Source organism: Balaenoptera acutorostrata, chromosome 4 (assembly GCF_949987535.1).
Source record: "Balaenoptera acutorostrata chromosome 4, mBalAcu1.1, whole genome shotgun sequence".
In the NCBI taxonomy this organism is placed as follows: domain Eukaryota; kingdom Metazoa; phylum Chordata; class Mammalia; order Artiodactyla; family Balaenopteridae; genus Balaenoptera; species Balaenoptera acutorostrata.
In genome coordinates this window covers 46,803,147-46,818,855 of record NC_080067.1, presented here as the reverse complement: position 1 = coordinate 46,818,855, position 15,709 = coordinate 46,803,147, and the positions used below count along the sequence as shown (strand labels likewise).

The 15,709-nt window shown below is 41.9% G+C and overlaps 2 protein-coding genes across 13 annotated transcripts in view; one reads left to right on the top strand and one right to left on the bottom strand.

The window, feature by feature from the left end:
* Positions 1 to 3,664, bottom strand: part of NMD3 (NMD3 ribosome export adaptor) — a 130,497-nt gene extending 126,833 nt beyond the window's left edge. Inside the window, exon 1 of one of the 2 annotated variants that reach the window (XM_057545248.1) lies at positions 3,528 to 3,664. In XM_057545248.1, the coding sequence (XP_057401231.1) occupies positions 3,528 to 3,544 (17 nt within the window). In that variant the 5' untranslated portion in view covers positions 3,545 to 3,664. The remainder of the gene's footprint in view (positions 1 to 3,527) is intronic. The other variant, XM_057545250.1, reaches the window with a different exon arrangement.
* B3GALNT1 (beta-1,3-N-acetylgalactosaminyltransferase 1 (globoside blood group)) overlaps positions 3,594 to 15,709 on the top strand; it is a 28,838-nt gene continuing 16,722 nt past the window's right edge. For 2 of the 11 annotated variants that reach the window (XM_057545260.1, XM_057545251.1), the window contains exons 1-3: positions 3,672 to 3,807; positions 4,743 to 4,822; positions 5,251 to 5,339. The gene's annotated coding sequence lies outside the window, so the exon portion shown is untranslated. Of the gene's footprint in view, positions 3,808 to 4,742; positions 4,823 to 5,250; positions 5,340 to 11,807; positions 11,910 to 15,709 lie in introns of all 11 variants that reach the window. The other 9 variants (XM_057545256.1, XM_007187088.3, XM_057545258.1 and 6 more) reach the window with 9 other exon arrangements.

Below are 15,709 nucleotides of genomic sequence, written 5' to 3'. Positions count from 1 at the left end.
CTACTATCCAAAAATAGTTTTGTTGTACACCCATTTTAACTCCTATTTCCACCTCTATTATTTTCAGAGAACCTCCAAATTACCATAAATAATTTTAAAATGTACATTTCACGCCCCTATTCTTTCTCCTTCCTGTAGGGGGAAAAAAAAACAAAAAAACAACGCATTTTTAAGGGAGAAGCAGTTGAACCAAGAAATCTGTAAACAAAATGAAATGGGGGGGCTTCCCTGGTGGCGCAGTGGTTGAGAATCTGCCTGCTAATGCAGGGGACACGGGTTCGAGCCCTGGTCTGGGAAGATCCCACATGCCACGGAGCAGCTGGGCCCGTGAGCCACAACTACTGAGCCTGCGCGTCTGGAGCCTGTGCCCCACAACGGGAGGGGCCGCGATAGTGAGAGGCCCGCGCACCGCGATGAAGAGCGGTCCCCGCACCGCGATGAAGAGTGGCCCCCACTTGCCGTAACCAGAGAAAGCCCTCGCACAAACCGAAGACCCAACACAGCCATAAATAAATAAATAAATAAATAAAGTAGCTATAAAATTAAAAAAAAAAAAAAAAATGAAATGGGGGAGGGTACTTCCCAGGTGGCGCAGTGGTTAAGAATCCGCCTGCCAATGCAGGGGACAAAGGTTCGAGCCCTGGTCCGGGAAGGTCCCACATGCTGCAGAGCAACTAAGCCCGTGCGCCACAACTACTGAGCCTGCGCTCTAGAGCCCGTGCTCCGCAACAAGAGAAGCCACCGCAATGAGAAGCCCACACACCGCAATGAAGAGTAGCCCCCACTTGACGCAACTAGAGAAAGCCCGTGCATAGCAACGAAGACCCAACGCAGCCAAACTTAAATAATTAATTAATTAAATTTTTAAAAAAAGGAATGGGGGCCCATATTTATAGTCTTGATGTAAATCTGTAGATCACAATTGGGGATGGGTGATTATGACGAGGCTTGAAGTTAAATAGATGATCCAGACCCACCTGATTTTGAGCAAAGCACCACTACGATCAATACTACACATCTAAGTTTGCATTTGGCTTAGAGCAGTGTGGTAGCTCCTTTCCAAATATGTTCCCTCTCCACTCCACAGTGAGCCTCATCTCCTGGTGTTCATGCCTTGTCTGATCCCCTCCCCTTGAATCTTGAACAGTCCTATGCTTGCTATTGACCAATAAAATGTCACAAAAATGATGCAACATAACTTTCAAGTCTAGCTTTTGCCTTGCAGCTTCTGCCTTGGACTTTTAGAAAGCTGACGCTGATGAAATTCAGATCAACTGGCAGAGGCATGAGCAGACACTAATTTGCTGATGCAAACAAAAACCATTGATATGATCCACTGACTCTGACTCACTAAAAATTGTAAAAGTGGAGATACAGGCTCTGTTTAGAACCCTACATTTGTCTGTGGAATAGAAGATGCCCTTTGAGAGTTCTCTTGTGGGAGTTGAAGTGGTCACTGTTATACAGAGTAAACTTGACGTAGATCTCACCCAGTGGAGCTTATAAGCTTAAATGGATGAGCTCACACCCCCAGATGTTTGATATGAGCCAGAGACCAGGTGATCACAGACAGAGTTTACACACAGTATTACATATTCTTGATTTGTTTCTGTTGTTAGAATGGAACTGGGAATTTAGTTCAGGTATGCCCAGTTAAATATAGGAAACTCCTCCTGGATTTTCTCAAGCCTTCTTAAAACATACATCACAAGACCTTGTAGAAAGTATCACTGCTTTTACCAGAATTATCCACAGGAACCCTAAAGTGGCCCAAACTCCACAGAGTCCAGAGTTTTACTGTTCTTTGAATGAAGCTAGTACCTAATTCAATGAAGCACCTAACACTAGGTACCAGAATGATCCAGATGATTACTCTATCCACCTAGGTGAATGGATTTGTAACCCATGTCCTCCTTGCAGGGATCTAAGACTTTCTCCGCCAAACAGACCCAAAGTCCCCACCCCACAGATTACCTATTAACCACAAAAGAGAAAATGGAGTTTAATAGAGAAATCTGGAGAACACTTCAGATTTCAGTGACCATTGATACTGGGACAACCTAATATTATGCATATAAAAATAACAGGGGTTTAATATTTATTATTATGTTCTTGCTGATGGAAAACAATAAGAGCACCTCATAAAGTGTGCCATCTTAGAAGGATTCTTAACATCCAATCAGACCTCTCAACCTTCCTTTGAGCTTACAGGAAATATGGGATCTAGAGAAAAAAATTCAATGACATCAGGAGGAAAACAAGGTCAGACAAATTGTGAAAGTAGAACCCTCTGCCAAATAACTGGCCTAGACTCTTCAAAAAGTTAATACCACAAAAACAAAACAGGTGGAGGACTGCTCCGCATTAAAAGAGACCACCGTAACAACAAATACAATGCATGAATCTTCACAGGATTCTTTCTTTTTTTTTTTCTTTTGACTAGCAGCAGTCTTTAATGTAAATGTCAGGCAGAGATCCACACAAATTTGAAAAAAAGTCTTTAACTTGAAAGAGCTTAAAACAATAAAAAAAAAGATTAAATAGACAATTCAGGAAACAGAGGAAACTCAAAAGAGAAAGTCCTGAAATTTGTCTTATTATCCATTTGGTAAGAGAAGATATTGCATCCCTTAAATAAGAACTGGACGCCATGGGACTATCTTTCTACAAAACCTATATATGACTTTTTTTGCTAACTGGAGAAATTTGCATATGGGCTGGATATTAGGTGATGTCTAATTATTAAGTTTCTTAGATGTAATTTAGTTTCTTATGTGGTTGCATAGGAGAATGTCTTTGTCTTTACTTGGGCGAGAGAAAAAGAAAGCAGTTACCGCAAAATGTTGAGTTATTCATTCTCGGAGGAATGTACATGGTTGTTCACTTAACTATTCTTTCGACTTTTCACACCCTGATGCCGCAGCCGACCTGTTCACTGTGCCACAGACAAGTGGCCAGAATGGGGAACTGTTTTCGGATGGCACTGTGTCAGGGTTGCCGAGAGAGGAGAGTAAATACTATCTCTGAATTAATTCAACAACCTCCACCCAGAGGCCGGTACAACCAGAGCCCATACAGCACACTCAGCTCCCGCGCCTCAAAGCTTCTCCATTCCTCCCAAGAAGCAACAGTTAGTGACAACTCAGGGTGGGACAGACCTTTGAATTCTCCAGACCAAAGGAGAGTTTCGAGAGGCATTTCTCGAGAGCATGCGACTCCCGGGACTCCTGTTCACACCCCAGACCACTGTAACCCTGACTATCCCCAACCTTCTTTTTCTATTGATTCTACAAGGAGTACGCGCATTTCTTCTGCGAGAGCAAAGAACTTCCCAAGGTGTCTTCTTCCCTTCATAGCTCTGTGCGGATTTTAAAAAGTAAATCCCTTCCGGACTGCCTCGAGGCCGAGCACTTACGCAACTTGAAAACAGGGCAAGCCGGGCAAAGAGAAGCAAGTCTTAAACAGAAATCCTTCCCGGGGTCAGCCCATCGACTAACCGCTGCCAGGCTCAAATGTAAAATGCCTACCTAGCACCGCGGTGCATGGAATGCAAGGTGACGCCGAGAATCCAGAGGTCGTGCCCGGATCAGCGCGGAGGCCTGGGGGCCGCGCGACGCCGCCCTCCAGGGGGCTCAGAGCCCGCGCGTGCGTGCGTGCGAGCGAGAGGACGAGTAAGGAGCTCTGGGCCCGGCGCGTGGTCTGCGCGCGCCCGGCCGCGCGTGCGGCTGCGGGAAGGTTGCGTGTGCGCGCGGGGCGGGAGCTTCGGCCATCCGACCGCGTCGGAGCACGGTACGCGCCGCGCGGGAGGTGAGTGTGGTCAGGGGTGGGTGCTGGGGCGGCGCGGAACCCTCGGAGGCCCCCGGCCTGGGTGGCGGGCGTGGCGCTGGGACCTGCTCCGCTCGCGACGCGCGCTCCTCCGGGACACCGAGGCCCGGGCGGCTGGGCCGGGAGGCGGGCAGGGCGGTGCCGCCCACTCCTCCGGCCCTCTCCCGGGCGCGGCCGGGGTTGAGCCGCGAGCGGCCGCGCCCAGGGGCTTGGGCCTCCGCAACTATCCGCTCCCCCACCGGGTGAGCGCGGGAGGTGGGGCCGCGGGCGACACCGAGGAGCGCCGGGGTGCGTGGTAGGGCCAGGCCGAGGCTGCGAGGAGCACGCTGTCCGCCCTGCTGTATCCCAGCGCGCAGCCCACCTCCTTCCCGTCGCCTCGGGGAGCAGCACGAAGCAAGTTGGCCGGGTCGGCGGGGGAGCGGACGGGGACGGTGATTCGGTGTCGGATTCCCCAGGCAGGCCTGGAGTGAAGCATTGACGAGGAGTTAGGGAAGGGCCCAGCAGCCGAACTGTGGGAGGCTTGTTCCTCCTGGGGAGGGGTTGGGAGGAATATGGACCTAAGGAGGAGAATGGGCGAATTGGGCAGAGAGAGGAGGACACCCGAAGAGGCTAGGGCTACATGATTTTTAAAAGGGGTCTTAGCAAGCATACAGGCATTTTAAAGGAAATCTTTTAAGGTGCAGTGGAGCCTCACTTTTCAAGCAATAGGGAATGATGCCAGCACAAGCACGAGTGGCATTCCGTGTTCCTTCTCTCTCTTCCAGTGTTCTAGGAAGGAGAATGTGCAAAGCAGAGATGGTTTTCTTTCCTTCATGTGTTTTGCACATAGTACCAGCGTTTAGGAGATGACTGCTTTGTCAGGTAAAGCTATCAGTAGGGGACAAATTACCAAACCATGTCTTTTTTTCTGTTTTCAGAGGTAAGGAAGATTTGAGTTTGCAGTCTTCAACTGGGAACAGCTTTGTGTTTTAGCTTTCCCCAGGCGGCTTAGACAGAGGTAGGGAGCTGATTTTGTGCTCTCAGAATGTGTTGATGCCTGATAAAAGCATACATTGAACCTGTAGTGTACCTTCTCAGTGTAGAGAAGGGAACTATTTACTATTTAGAAATAAGAGTTTAAGACTTTTTTTTTTTCTCCTGACTAGAAAGTTCATTCAAATGAATGGTTGTTGGGTAATTCCAGTCCTGAAAATAAAGCCTGTTACCAAGACAGTAGCCAAGTATAATTCCACATGAGATGAATGAAGTGATTTGAGAGCAAGGAGGAAGAAGAGAGGATCACAGTTTTTCCGAAAATGAAAAGAATGTTGATATATAATGGTTTGCTCCTATAGCAGCTTGCTAGATATAGAACATTAATTTTAGATATCTCATGCCCAATGTTGTTATGACTGAGATATATTCTTTTTCTGTTCTTCTGTTCAGTAGTGCACGGCAAATCTTTTAATTAAAGCATGGAATACGGAAAACAAAAAACTTCAGCTAGTGCTTTAGTCTCATCTGAAATGCTACAGGTAAGTTCCTCTTATTTTAGTTGAGAAATTATCCTTATCGGTTAAGATTGACCATAATAGTCTCCTTTATAAGATTTTAAGGATCATTTATGCAGCTACAAGTTTTGTTGTATATTCTAGTATATTTCTTTCTCTAAAGGATTTGAGGAGTTGGAAGAGTTAAGCTCAATTAAACCATTTTAGGTTATATATATCATATTATAACCTATTATAATTATATTATAATTATAATAATTATAATTATTATATAATATATATATATTATATATATTATATATATATATTTTAATTGAATCATTATTAAAATACCGTGGTATCTCAGGAAAACTTAACTATATAAACTTATTTTAGTGGTCATATTCAACTCAAGATCAGACTCAAATCTCTTTATCCCTAAGAAAATACTCCAGTGGTTACTTTTCTCTCTTTTCCTTCCCTTTCAAATGATTTGCCTTGTCTCTGTGCCCAGTCTCCAGCTCTGTTCTGTCCACCATTGGATGATACAGGTAGAATCCCATTTTAGGAAATGCCTTTATTCCTTCTGCAACCATAAAATGTCCAGGCCAAATACGCTTTTCTGTTGCATCAGAAAACAGCTATCATTGCTCATCCCTGCTCACTGTGTAGTAGATAAACACACTACAGCTTCATGAATGAGGTCAAAACTGGAGGGTCAAACAGGATGCTCTTAAAAGACCTGGCACAACAGGTAAATTCAAAAGTTGCAGTTCATTTAACAGCAGGTTCTTTGGCAGATATCTTTTTTTGGACTATGAGCAATGATTTTGTTTTAGTAAAAAGTTGCATATTATAAATATCGATTTGCTTTTGCAACCGGAGCTTTTGATACATTGTGAATTAGAAGAGAAGGGAAGGCGATGGTATAAGTTAGAAGCAACTTGTAGGGGCATGTCTAGATGAGGAGGAGATGAAGCCACAGAACAGTCTGTAGTGTGGGACCCTGAGAGGCTACAGGATAGAAGATTTGGCCAGGGGTGTAACTTGCACCCCTTGAAACTGAGAAATTAAGGAACAAAAAACAGAGCTAGAGTAGATTGTTTCCAATTCTGTGTGGATCTGACCCTGACACAGGTAGTTAGTCAGGAAGCCAAGGCCTTTTGTTGTCCCCTTATAGCATTCACAGCCTAGTTTAATACTTCTCAGCCCTTCTACCCTCCAGGAACCATTTCATGTAGGGAACATGTTACGAGCACTAGGATCCCCTTTTCAGTAACATAGCCTTCTGGGGTAATGAGGAAACAGAAGAGAGATCTTAGGAGGTTTTGTTGCTGTTCTGAGACGCCATTTCATAGGGCTAGACAAACACTTTCAGACCAGCAGCCTATTTTGAAAATAGTTTTATTGGAGCACAGTCACACCTATATGTTTAATAATATCTACGGCTCCATTTTTGCTACAAAGGCAGAATCAGGTAGCTGGGATAGGGACCATGTGGCCCACAGAGAAAATATTTGTCATTTGGCCTTTTATTTTTAAAAAGTTTGCCCACTCCTAGAACACAGATTTCTGCTAACCTCCAAAGCAGTGCACTTTAAGTAGGCTCTTTTAAGTTTGAATTAAGGAAGTACTGTTCCTGTTAAACATTTCACAAGTCTGCAACCACCTACTACCAGCATGACAGTGAGGGCTCCAACCATGTCTCTTATCTGGGGCTATATTTGGCTATTATTTCAGTAACAGAATTTGTTTTCAAGAATGCAGTTACCCACTTGCTGAGAGAAAAAATTATAATCAACTCTTATCTCAGTATTAAATAGTTTCATTCTCTAAACTGATACAATTTGTATAATTTGTTGCACTTTTGGGGGGCGTCTACACGTTCTGAGGGTGCAAACTCAGTACCTTGTCTGAATGGTGGCCACAGGTTTGGAGACATTTGAGCTGGGGTAGGGGGGGTGTCCCTCCATCTTCTCCAGGTGGGCTTTGCTCATAATGTTCAGTCTAAAACTTGGAGTCATGAACCTTCCTCCATGCTCTGCATAGTGTCAGCAACTTGAGGGCCAGGCAGCCTAGCCTGTAACACGGGTCCGGCATATCGAATGAATGAATGAAATACATTCAAATAGCTAAGGACAAGGGAAACAGTAACTTAGCTTGACAGACAAGAATGACAAAGATCTGTAATACTCCTCACCTAGGGCAACAATGGGAAGAAGTGTAACCTAGAGCAGCTTGCACTGTCCTCTTCCTCCAATGAGTAAAGCTGTTTGTAGCAAAACAGAGACAGGCAGCTCAGCTCTCAAGGCAGTCTTGGCGCTACTCTGCCTGACTTGTGTCATCTTTGCTCTGCTCCAGTTTTCCCAGCTTCTCTGAACCTGGTTATCCTGTTGCCTCTTCCCACAGGCTGCTCTGTCACATGGCTCCCTCAGACTGCCTACGACTCAGGGCAGAGTGTGTCCACTTTTGTTGTACTCTTTGCTCCCTACCCAGGAATCTCAAGAGGCTATGGGATTGGGTGTGAGGTTGGGCTCTTCTACAGGCACTGTGCTCTGGAGAAGGAGCACAGCATTTGGAGTTGAACCTAAGTTTGGGTTCCAGGTCTGCTTGTTATCTGGGCTGCACCAGTCTCTGAAAAATGAGATAGTGATACCTGTTTTACCATGTTGTGAAATGTGCTTTGTAAATTGCTGTAGAAGTGATACAGACTTAAGCCCAAGAGTCCACTTAACCTTAAAAAAAAAAAAAAAAACCCTGCTTAAAATTCTAAGGTATTGCAAATTACAAGGAGTACCTTTTTTGTGTGTGTTGGATACAAGTGCAGATAAGGCAGAAGCAAAGAGAAAATCTTGAGTGAATTTTCCTTGTCAGGTTCTACTACTTTGGGCTGCTCCTCATCTTTCTCAGCCTTTCTCATGCCACAAGCCCAGAAATCTGTAAAATACAGTTGTCCTCAGTATCTGCAGGGGATTGGTTCTAGGACTCCCTCAAGATACCAAAATCCATCTCAAGTCCCTAAAGTGGCATGGTATTTACATATAATCCATGCACATCCTTCATATACTTTAACTCATCTCTAGGTTACTTATAATACCTAATGTAATGTAAATGTTATGTAAAACATAACGTTTAGTTATGTTAGTTGTAAATACAATGTAAATGATATGTAAATAGTTGCCAGCACACATGGCAAATTGAAGTTTTGCATTTTGGAACGTTCTGGGATTTTTTTTTTGGAATATTTTTCATTCAGAGTTAGTGGAGCCCGTGGTTGCAGAGCACTGTGTTCCCATATATTGTTATTCCTACAATAAAATACTTTGTTTACAAACGGTATATGATATGTGTTTTTAAAATATGTTTTTAAAAACCCAGGTGTCTTCTACCTCAACATGCAAGAGGCTGGAGGTTTCCATTTTAATGAGGCTAGAATGAAGGGCATTCTCCCATACATCTCAGAATATCTGAAGGTGGTATCACTGCAGCCAGCAGGGGATGCAAGGGCAGAATGGGGAAATAATGGAGCATTAGGTATTTATACTCACTGTCTACCTAAAACTGTGTAACAACCACAGAGTTATGCTTCATATGGGGGGTTTTCTTAGACTCATTGAGTACTTCAGATTCATTCTTAAAAATGGAACAGTTTTAAAATTTTATGCAAAATGAAACCTTTTCTTTTTAAAGGTTTTTAAAAAATATATTTATTTGGCTGCATTGAGTCTTAGTTGCAGGATCTTTGTTGCAGCACTCAGGCTCCTCTCTAGGTGTGGTGCGTGGGCTCTAGAGCGCACGGGCTTAGCTGCCCCGTGGCATGTGGGGTCTTAGTTCCCCGACCAGGGATCGAACCGGCGTTCCCTGCATTGGAAGGCGGATTCTTAACCACTGGACCACCAGGGGAGTCCCAACCCTTTTCTGTATACTACATTTTAGACATGAATAACAAAGTCATGGAATCTTGGAGTTGGAAGGGACCTTAGAAGTTATCTAAAATAACTTAAAACTCAGTGAGGAATTAACCTTCGTAACATTCCTGCCAGCTGCTTGAAGATTTCTGTTGGTGAGGAGCAGCCCATTCTAGTAATCTTTACTGAACCTTCCCACTGATTTTTTTTTTTTTTTAATTTTATTTATTATTTATGGCTGTGTTGGATCTTCGTTTCTGTGCGAGGGCTTTCTCCAGTTGCGGCGAGCGGGGGCCGCTCCTCATCGCGGTGCGCGGGCCTCTCACGATCGCGGCCCCTCCCGTTGCGGAGCACAGGCTCCAGACGCGCAGGCTCAGCAGTTGTGGCTCACGGGCCCAGTTGCTCCGCGGCATGTGGGATCTTCCCAGACCAGGGCTCGAACCCGTGTCCCCTGCATTGGCAGGCAGACTCCCAACCGCTGCGCCACCAGGGAAGCCCAGAACACATTCTTATAACTGGAAGTTTGTGCCCTTTGACCAACATCTCCCCATTTCTCTGACCCCCTAGTTCCTGGCAACCACCATTCTACTGTTTCTATGAATTAAATGTTTCTAGATTCCACATATAAGTGAGACCATGCAGTATTTGTCTTTCTCTGACTTATTTCCCTTAGCCCAGTGATCTCAAGGTCCATCCATGTTGTTACAAATGGCAGGATGTTTTCTTTTTTATGGTTGAATAATATTCCTCTGTGTGTGTGTGTGTGTGTGTGTGTGTGTATGCCATATTTTCTTTATCCATTCATCCATCAGTATGCATTTAGGTTGCTTCCATATCTTGGCTATTGTGAATAATGCTGCAGTGAACATGGTGGTGCAGGTATCTCTGAGGTTTGATAATTTCGTCTTCTTTGGATATATACTCAGAAGTGGGATTGTTGGATCATATGGTAGTTCCATTTTTAAGTTTTTGAGGAAACTCCATTCTGTTTTCCATAGCGGCTGAACCAATTTACATTCTTACCAACAGTGCCCAAGGGATCCCTTTTCTGCATATACTCACCTACACTTGTTATCTCTTGTGTGTTTTTCATGGTAGCCATTCTAACAGGTGTGAGGTGATATCTCATTGTGGTTTTGATTTGCATTTCCCTGATGATTAGTGATACTGAACACCTTTTCATATACATGTTGGCCTTTTGTAAATTTGTAAATCTTCTTTGGAAAAATGTCTATTCAAGTCTTTTGCCCATGTTTTAATTGGACTTTTTTTTTTTTTTTTTTGCTGTTGAGTTGTAAGAGATCCTTATGTTTTTTTTTTTTTAATTTTTATTGGAGTATAGTTGCTTTACAATATTGTGTTAGTTTATACTGTACAGCAAAGTGAATCAGCTATACGTATACATATATCTCCTCTTTTTTGGATTTCATATATCCCCTCTTTTTTGGATTTCCTTCCCATTTAGGTTACCACAGAGCACTGAGTAGAGTTCCCTGTGCTGTACAGTAGGTTCTCATTAGTTATCTATCTTATACATAGTAGTGTATATATGTCAATCCCAATCTCCCAATTCATCCCACCCCCTCCTTTCCCCCTTGGTATCCATGCATTTGTTCTCTACGTCTGTGGCTCTATTTCTGCTTTGTAAATAAGATCATCTATACCAATTTTTTCAGATTCCACGTATATGTGTTAACATACGATATTTGTTTTTCTCTTTCTGACTTCACTCTGTATGACAGTCATTAGGGTGTGGAGAAAAGGGAACCCTCTTACACTGTTGGTGGGAATGTAAATTGATACAGCTGCTATGGAGAACAGTATGGAGGTTCCTTAAAAAACTGAAAATGGAACTGCCATGTGACCCAGCAATCCCACTAGTGGGCATATACCCAGAGAAAACCATAATTCAAAAAGACACATGCACCCCAATGTTCATTGCAGCACTATTTACAATAGCCAGGACATGGAAACAACCTAAATGTCCATCAACAGAGGAATGGATAAAGAAGATGTGGTACATATATACAATGCAATATTACTCAGCCATAAAAAGGAAAAAAATTGGGGCACGGATTTGATCCCTGGTCTGGGAACTAAGATCCTGCATGCCGCATGGTGCAGCCAAAAAAAAAAAAAAAATGTTAACATTATCTTTCAGCTTTTATTGTCTTTGTGCTTTGTTTTTGCATTCACAGTTCTCTGATGAACATGTATTACATTTGCAATTAGAAACATTTTATATATTTTTTAAATAATTAAATTTACTTTCACTTTGTAGAAAATAACCAACATTTTTGCACCCCAGGAAAGAATATCAGGTTATTTTTGCTTAAATCATTGTACCATTGCTGTAACTCTCTTTTCCATTTCTCTAGAGCCCTTGCATTTGAGCTGATCCCTCCGCCCACCCCACCCCCCAGTTTATTTTCTTGTGCCTAGCATGTTTTTGATGCAAAATAAAAGGTCCATACCTGCATGAATTGTTAGTTACTATTCATTACTGTTGTTAGTAACTCATATTTCAGATTTTGAGAATGTGAATCTTGAGTGTTTCTGTGTAAAGATGGTAAGGCTGTGATGCTGCTTTACTGTTTCTCCCAAGGTTCAATGGTTCCAAGAAGTTAAAACCCACTCAGAGCAGCTCTGGTCAAGAGGGCTGCGGCAGACTCCCCAGGATAGGAAGGGCAGTGGCCAAGAACGTGAGGTTTGGAGTCCTGTTTGATTTTTGTCTCTACCACTTATAGCCTGTGACTTTGGGCAAGTTACTGACTCTCTCTAAGCCTTAGTTTCCTCACCTGTGAAAGGTGAACAGTAAAGGTCTTTAAAGCTCCTTAATTTGTGGGCTCTCTTGAAGATGACATGGCTTAGTGCCTGTGCTCTTCCCATAGCTGGGGAATCCAGGGCCAGCACATCGTGTGGACACCTGCCTACACTGAATGCACATAGTATCTGAGTAAACAGATAATTGATTGGACTGCCAAGCTCTTTTGTACATTTCTATTGAAGTATGGCATGCAAAAAGAAAAGTGTGCAAGTTAGAAGATAAATTATCAGAGTGAACACACCTGTAGCTACCATCTAGGTACAGAAACAGCACATGGCCAACACCCCAGAAGGTCCCCTCCGGTCTCTCCCAATTATATTTCCTCCTTCTCCCCAGAAGTCACCAGTGTCCTGAATTCTAATGCTTTAGATTACTTCTGCCTGCTTTTCAACTTTGTGTAAATCTCATTGTAGTGTCTGTTCTTTATGTACCTGGCTTCTGTAGCTCAACCTTATGGTTGAGAGATTCTCCGTGATGTCATGTGGAGATGTAGTTTGTTCGTTTTCATTTTGTATAATGTGCTATTCTCTAAATTTCTTTCTTCTACTGTGGGTTGTTTCCAGGTTGGGACTCTCATGAATAGTGTGCTATTAAAAACTTTAGTGAACATTTTTTTGGTGTCCTTATGGACATATACGTTGTTGAGTGTTCTGCCTGAGGGTGTAGTAGCCGTGTCATTGGGTACATGTATGTTATATCTTAGTGAATAACACTAAAAAATTTTCCAAAGTAGTTAAACCAGTTTGTTTAGTTTTTTGGGTTTCCTTTTTTACTTCAAACTACTACTTAAATATTTATTTATTAAATCATCAAAATTAGTTTCATGATTCAGTGAATACAAAGATGTTCTAGGATAGCATTTCCCAAAGTGCGGAATTCTAGTCCTGCCAGAGGCTCTGAAACTTAAAATGGGTTCTTTGTTCAGATAAGTTTGAGAAACATTGCGTAATATATCCTCTTCTCAGAGAACGTACATCAACATATTAAAAACTCTGAAAAGCCCTCCATTAAAAAATAATAGTTTGAATGATGTCCAGCTTTTTGGTCCACAGCCCTTTTGAGGCTCTGTAACACCTGTAGATAAGACACAGATGCAGCTGTCTTTGGCTGCCATAAAGTTCTGTGCTTAATAACTGAGATGTTGGTTCCTTCTCTGAGGACAGTGGTTTCATTTGATGGTTAAAGCATTTGCATGCTTAATAATCTGGAAGCTGACAACTGTTCTGTCTCTGTAGGTTTTCTGGGCTTTTCTATTATTTGAGATGTTTCTTCAGCTGTTGTTGATCAGCCACCAAATCAACAGTAATTACTGGTGGCCTGCTGTGCACCCAGTGTTGTGCTACACTTGTAAGATAGAGAAGATGGTTTGCTTAATGTAAATTATTTAGAGTCTGGTTGGTGAATGCATGTGCAGTTAATACAATCACAAGTTTATTTTTTATAAAATGAAAATTATTTTTAAATTATAAATATAATTTGTTGACGGTGCTATGTGACATTATTATTTAAGAAGTCAGTAGTAAAATAATAGTGTCCTTGTTGGGCCTTTTTATATTTTTCTATGCATTGATGTTTTAGGTTTTTCTTTCTGTCCCTCCCCTGGGACATGGGATTTAGAACAGTGTCAGGGTTCACAAAGCCCACTGCTCAGCCTTCCTAAGAAGACCTGTGCTCCCACTGTCAGGGAATGAGCCAATCCCAGATCTCAGGCCAGGCCAGCTTGACTTCTGTGACCTCATAGTGTGTGCATTTATCTGCATGGCTGAATGTCGTTTAACTTCAGAAACTACAGAGTGCCGTAGTGCTGACTGGTTAATTCATGTTCTCCACATAAACCTCACAGTAACTAAATTGGTATTGATGATGTATATCTGGAAGGAGACACTTTTGAGAAGTTAACTTCTCCAAGGTCACACAGCCATTAAGTGTTGCAGACAAGATTGAGGGTGAGCCATCTACGTGCATTTTTATTATGCTTTTTTTCCTGTTTTGATAAATTTAAATTACAAAGAAAACTATAAGAGAAGGCCTATTTTTCTATCACCCTGAATTAACAACTGCTAATATTTTATAGTATTTGTGTCTAATCTATTTTCTCATGTTTTCCCCACACACCCCCTTCATTCTTTCACAGTGACACCCACACTGCTTAGCATGGAAGGTGTTCCTGCGGTCCCTTTAAAAAATAGTTTTATAGCTGCTTCTGAAAGCTTACTGTTTCTTGTGTGTGGTTTAAAACTGTTTATCTAAATGGTGTATTTTATATATGTGTAGTCATTCAACTTGTATTTTTTTACTCAACTTTTTATTTTCAAATTGATATACTATGTACAAATCCAGTAACTATCTTGTAGGATTCCACTGGAAGACAGACCAGGTTTTATTTATCTATTATCTTATGGATAGACAATTAGGTTACCTCGAATTTTCCACTTTCGTAGTCCCCCTAAATGAGCATGCTTGTACATGTCTCCACATGGGTACACGTATGAGAGTTTTTCTAGGGTGTGTTCCCACAAGAGGAGTGGCTGGTTTTCAGTTTTGCTAGATGCAGCCCTATTGCTTACCAGAGGGGCTGCAACAGTTTGTGCTTCACGGTGTGTGACAAATAGCATTTACTCCAGTACCTGATTAATATTAAACTTGGAGATTTTTCAATGGTTTAAAAATTTTGTATCTGACTTTAATTTGCATTTCCCTGATTACTATTGAGATCAACCCTCTTTTCATGTCCGTTGGCCACTCTTTCTTTCCTCTTCTGTGAACTTCTTGTTCATGTCACTCATTTTCCTTTTGATTTGTAAGTTTTATATAAACTTTATATAAACAGAAAATAATGACAGCAGATTATTACAAATATATATTATATAACGAATATATATCCAGAAGAGATTCTGTATACCAGTCCTTTGTTTTTACTTGTTGTAAATATCTTCTCTGAGCCTGAGGCTCATGTATTTTTTTTTTTAATATTTTATTTTATTTTATTATTTTTGGTGGCACCACGTGACATGCAGGATCTTAGTTCCCTGAGCAGGGATCGAACCCACGCCCCCTGCAGTGGAAGCATGGAGTCTTAACCCCTGGACCACCAGGGAAGTCCCATGTGGCTCATCTTTTAACTGTGTTTATGGTGTCTTGTCTTATAAGTAGTTTGATATCTTGTTGTGACCCAATCTGTTTCGCCTCTCTTTTATGGGATATGCTTTTTGTGACTTGTTTACAAAGACTTCCCCCATGCTAAGGTCACAAATCTATTCTGTATTTCTTATCGTGGTATTAGTTTTGCTTTTTTTACATTTAATTCTTTTATCGACTCGGTATTTTATTTTAGAAATATGAATATAATTTTACTTTTTCCACATTTATTCCAAAACAGTTTATTGAATACTTTCCCCATTGGTTTGCAGAGCCACCTCTGCCATTTTTCAAGTCCCTATGGATGGGTGGGTCTATTTCTGGTCCTGTTATCCAGCTGTTTAATACGTTGTTCTATTCCTCTGGTTTAATTACTGAGCTCTGCAAAATATTTGATAACACCAAATCCACCAGAACCCCAACTTCATTCTTTGTTCTCAAAATTTTGTTGGTTATTCCTAGATCATTAAGTTCCTTTCATAATCCTATGAATTTATTGATCAGTTTGGGGAAGTGGAATCTTACACTGGAGTTTTCTTATC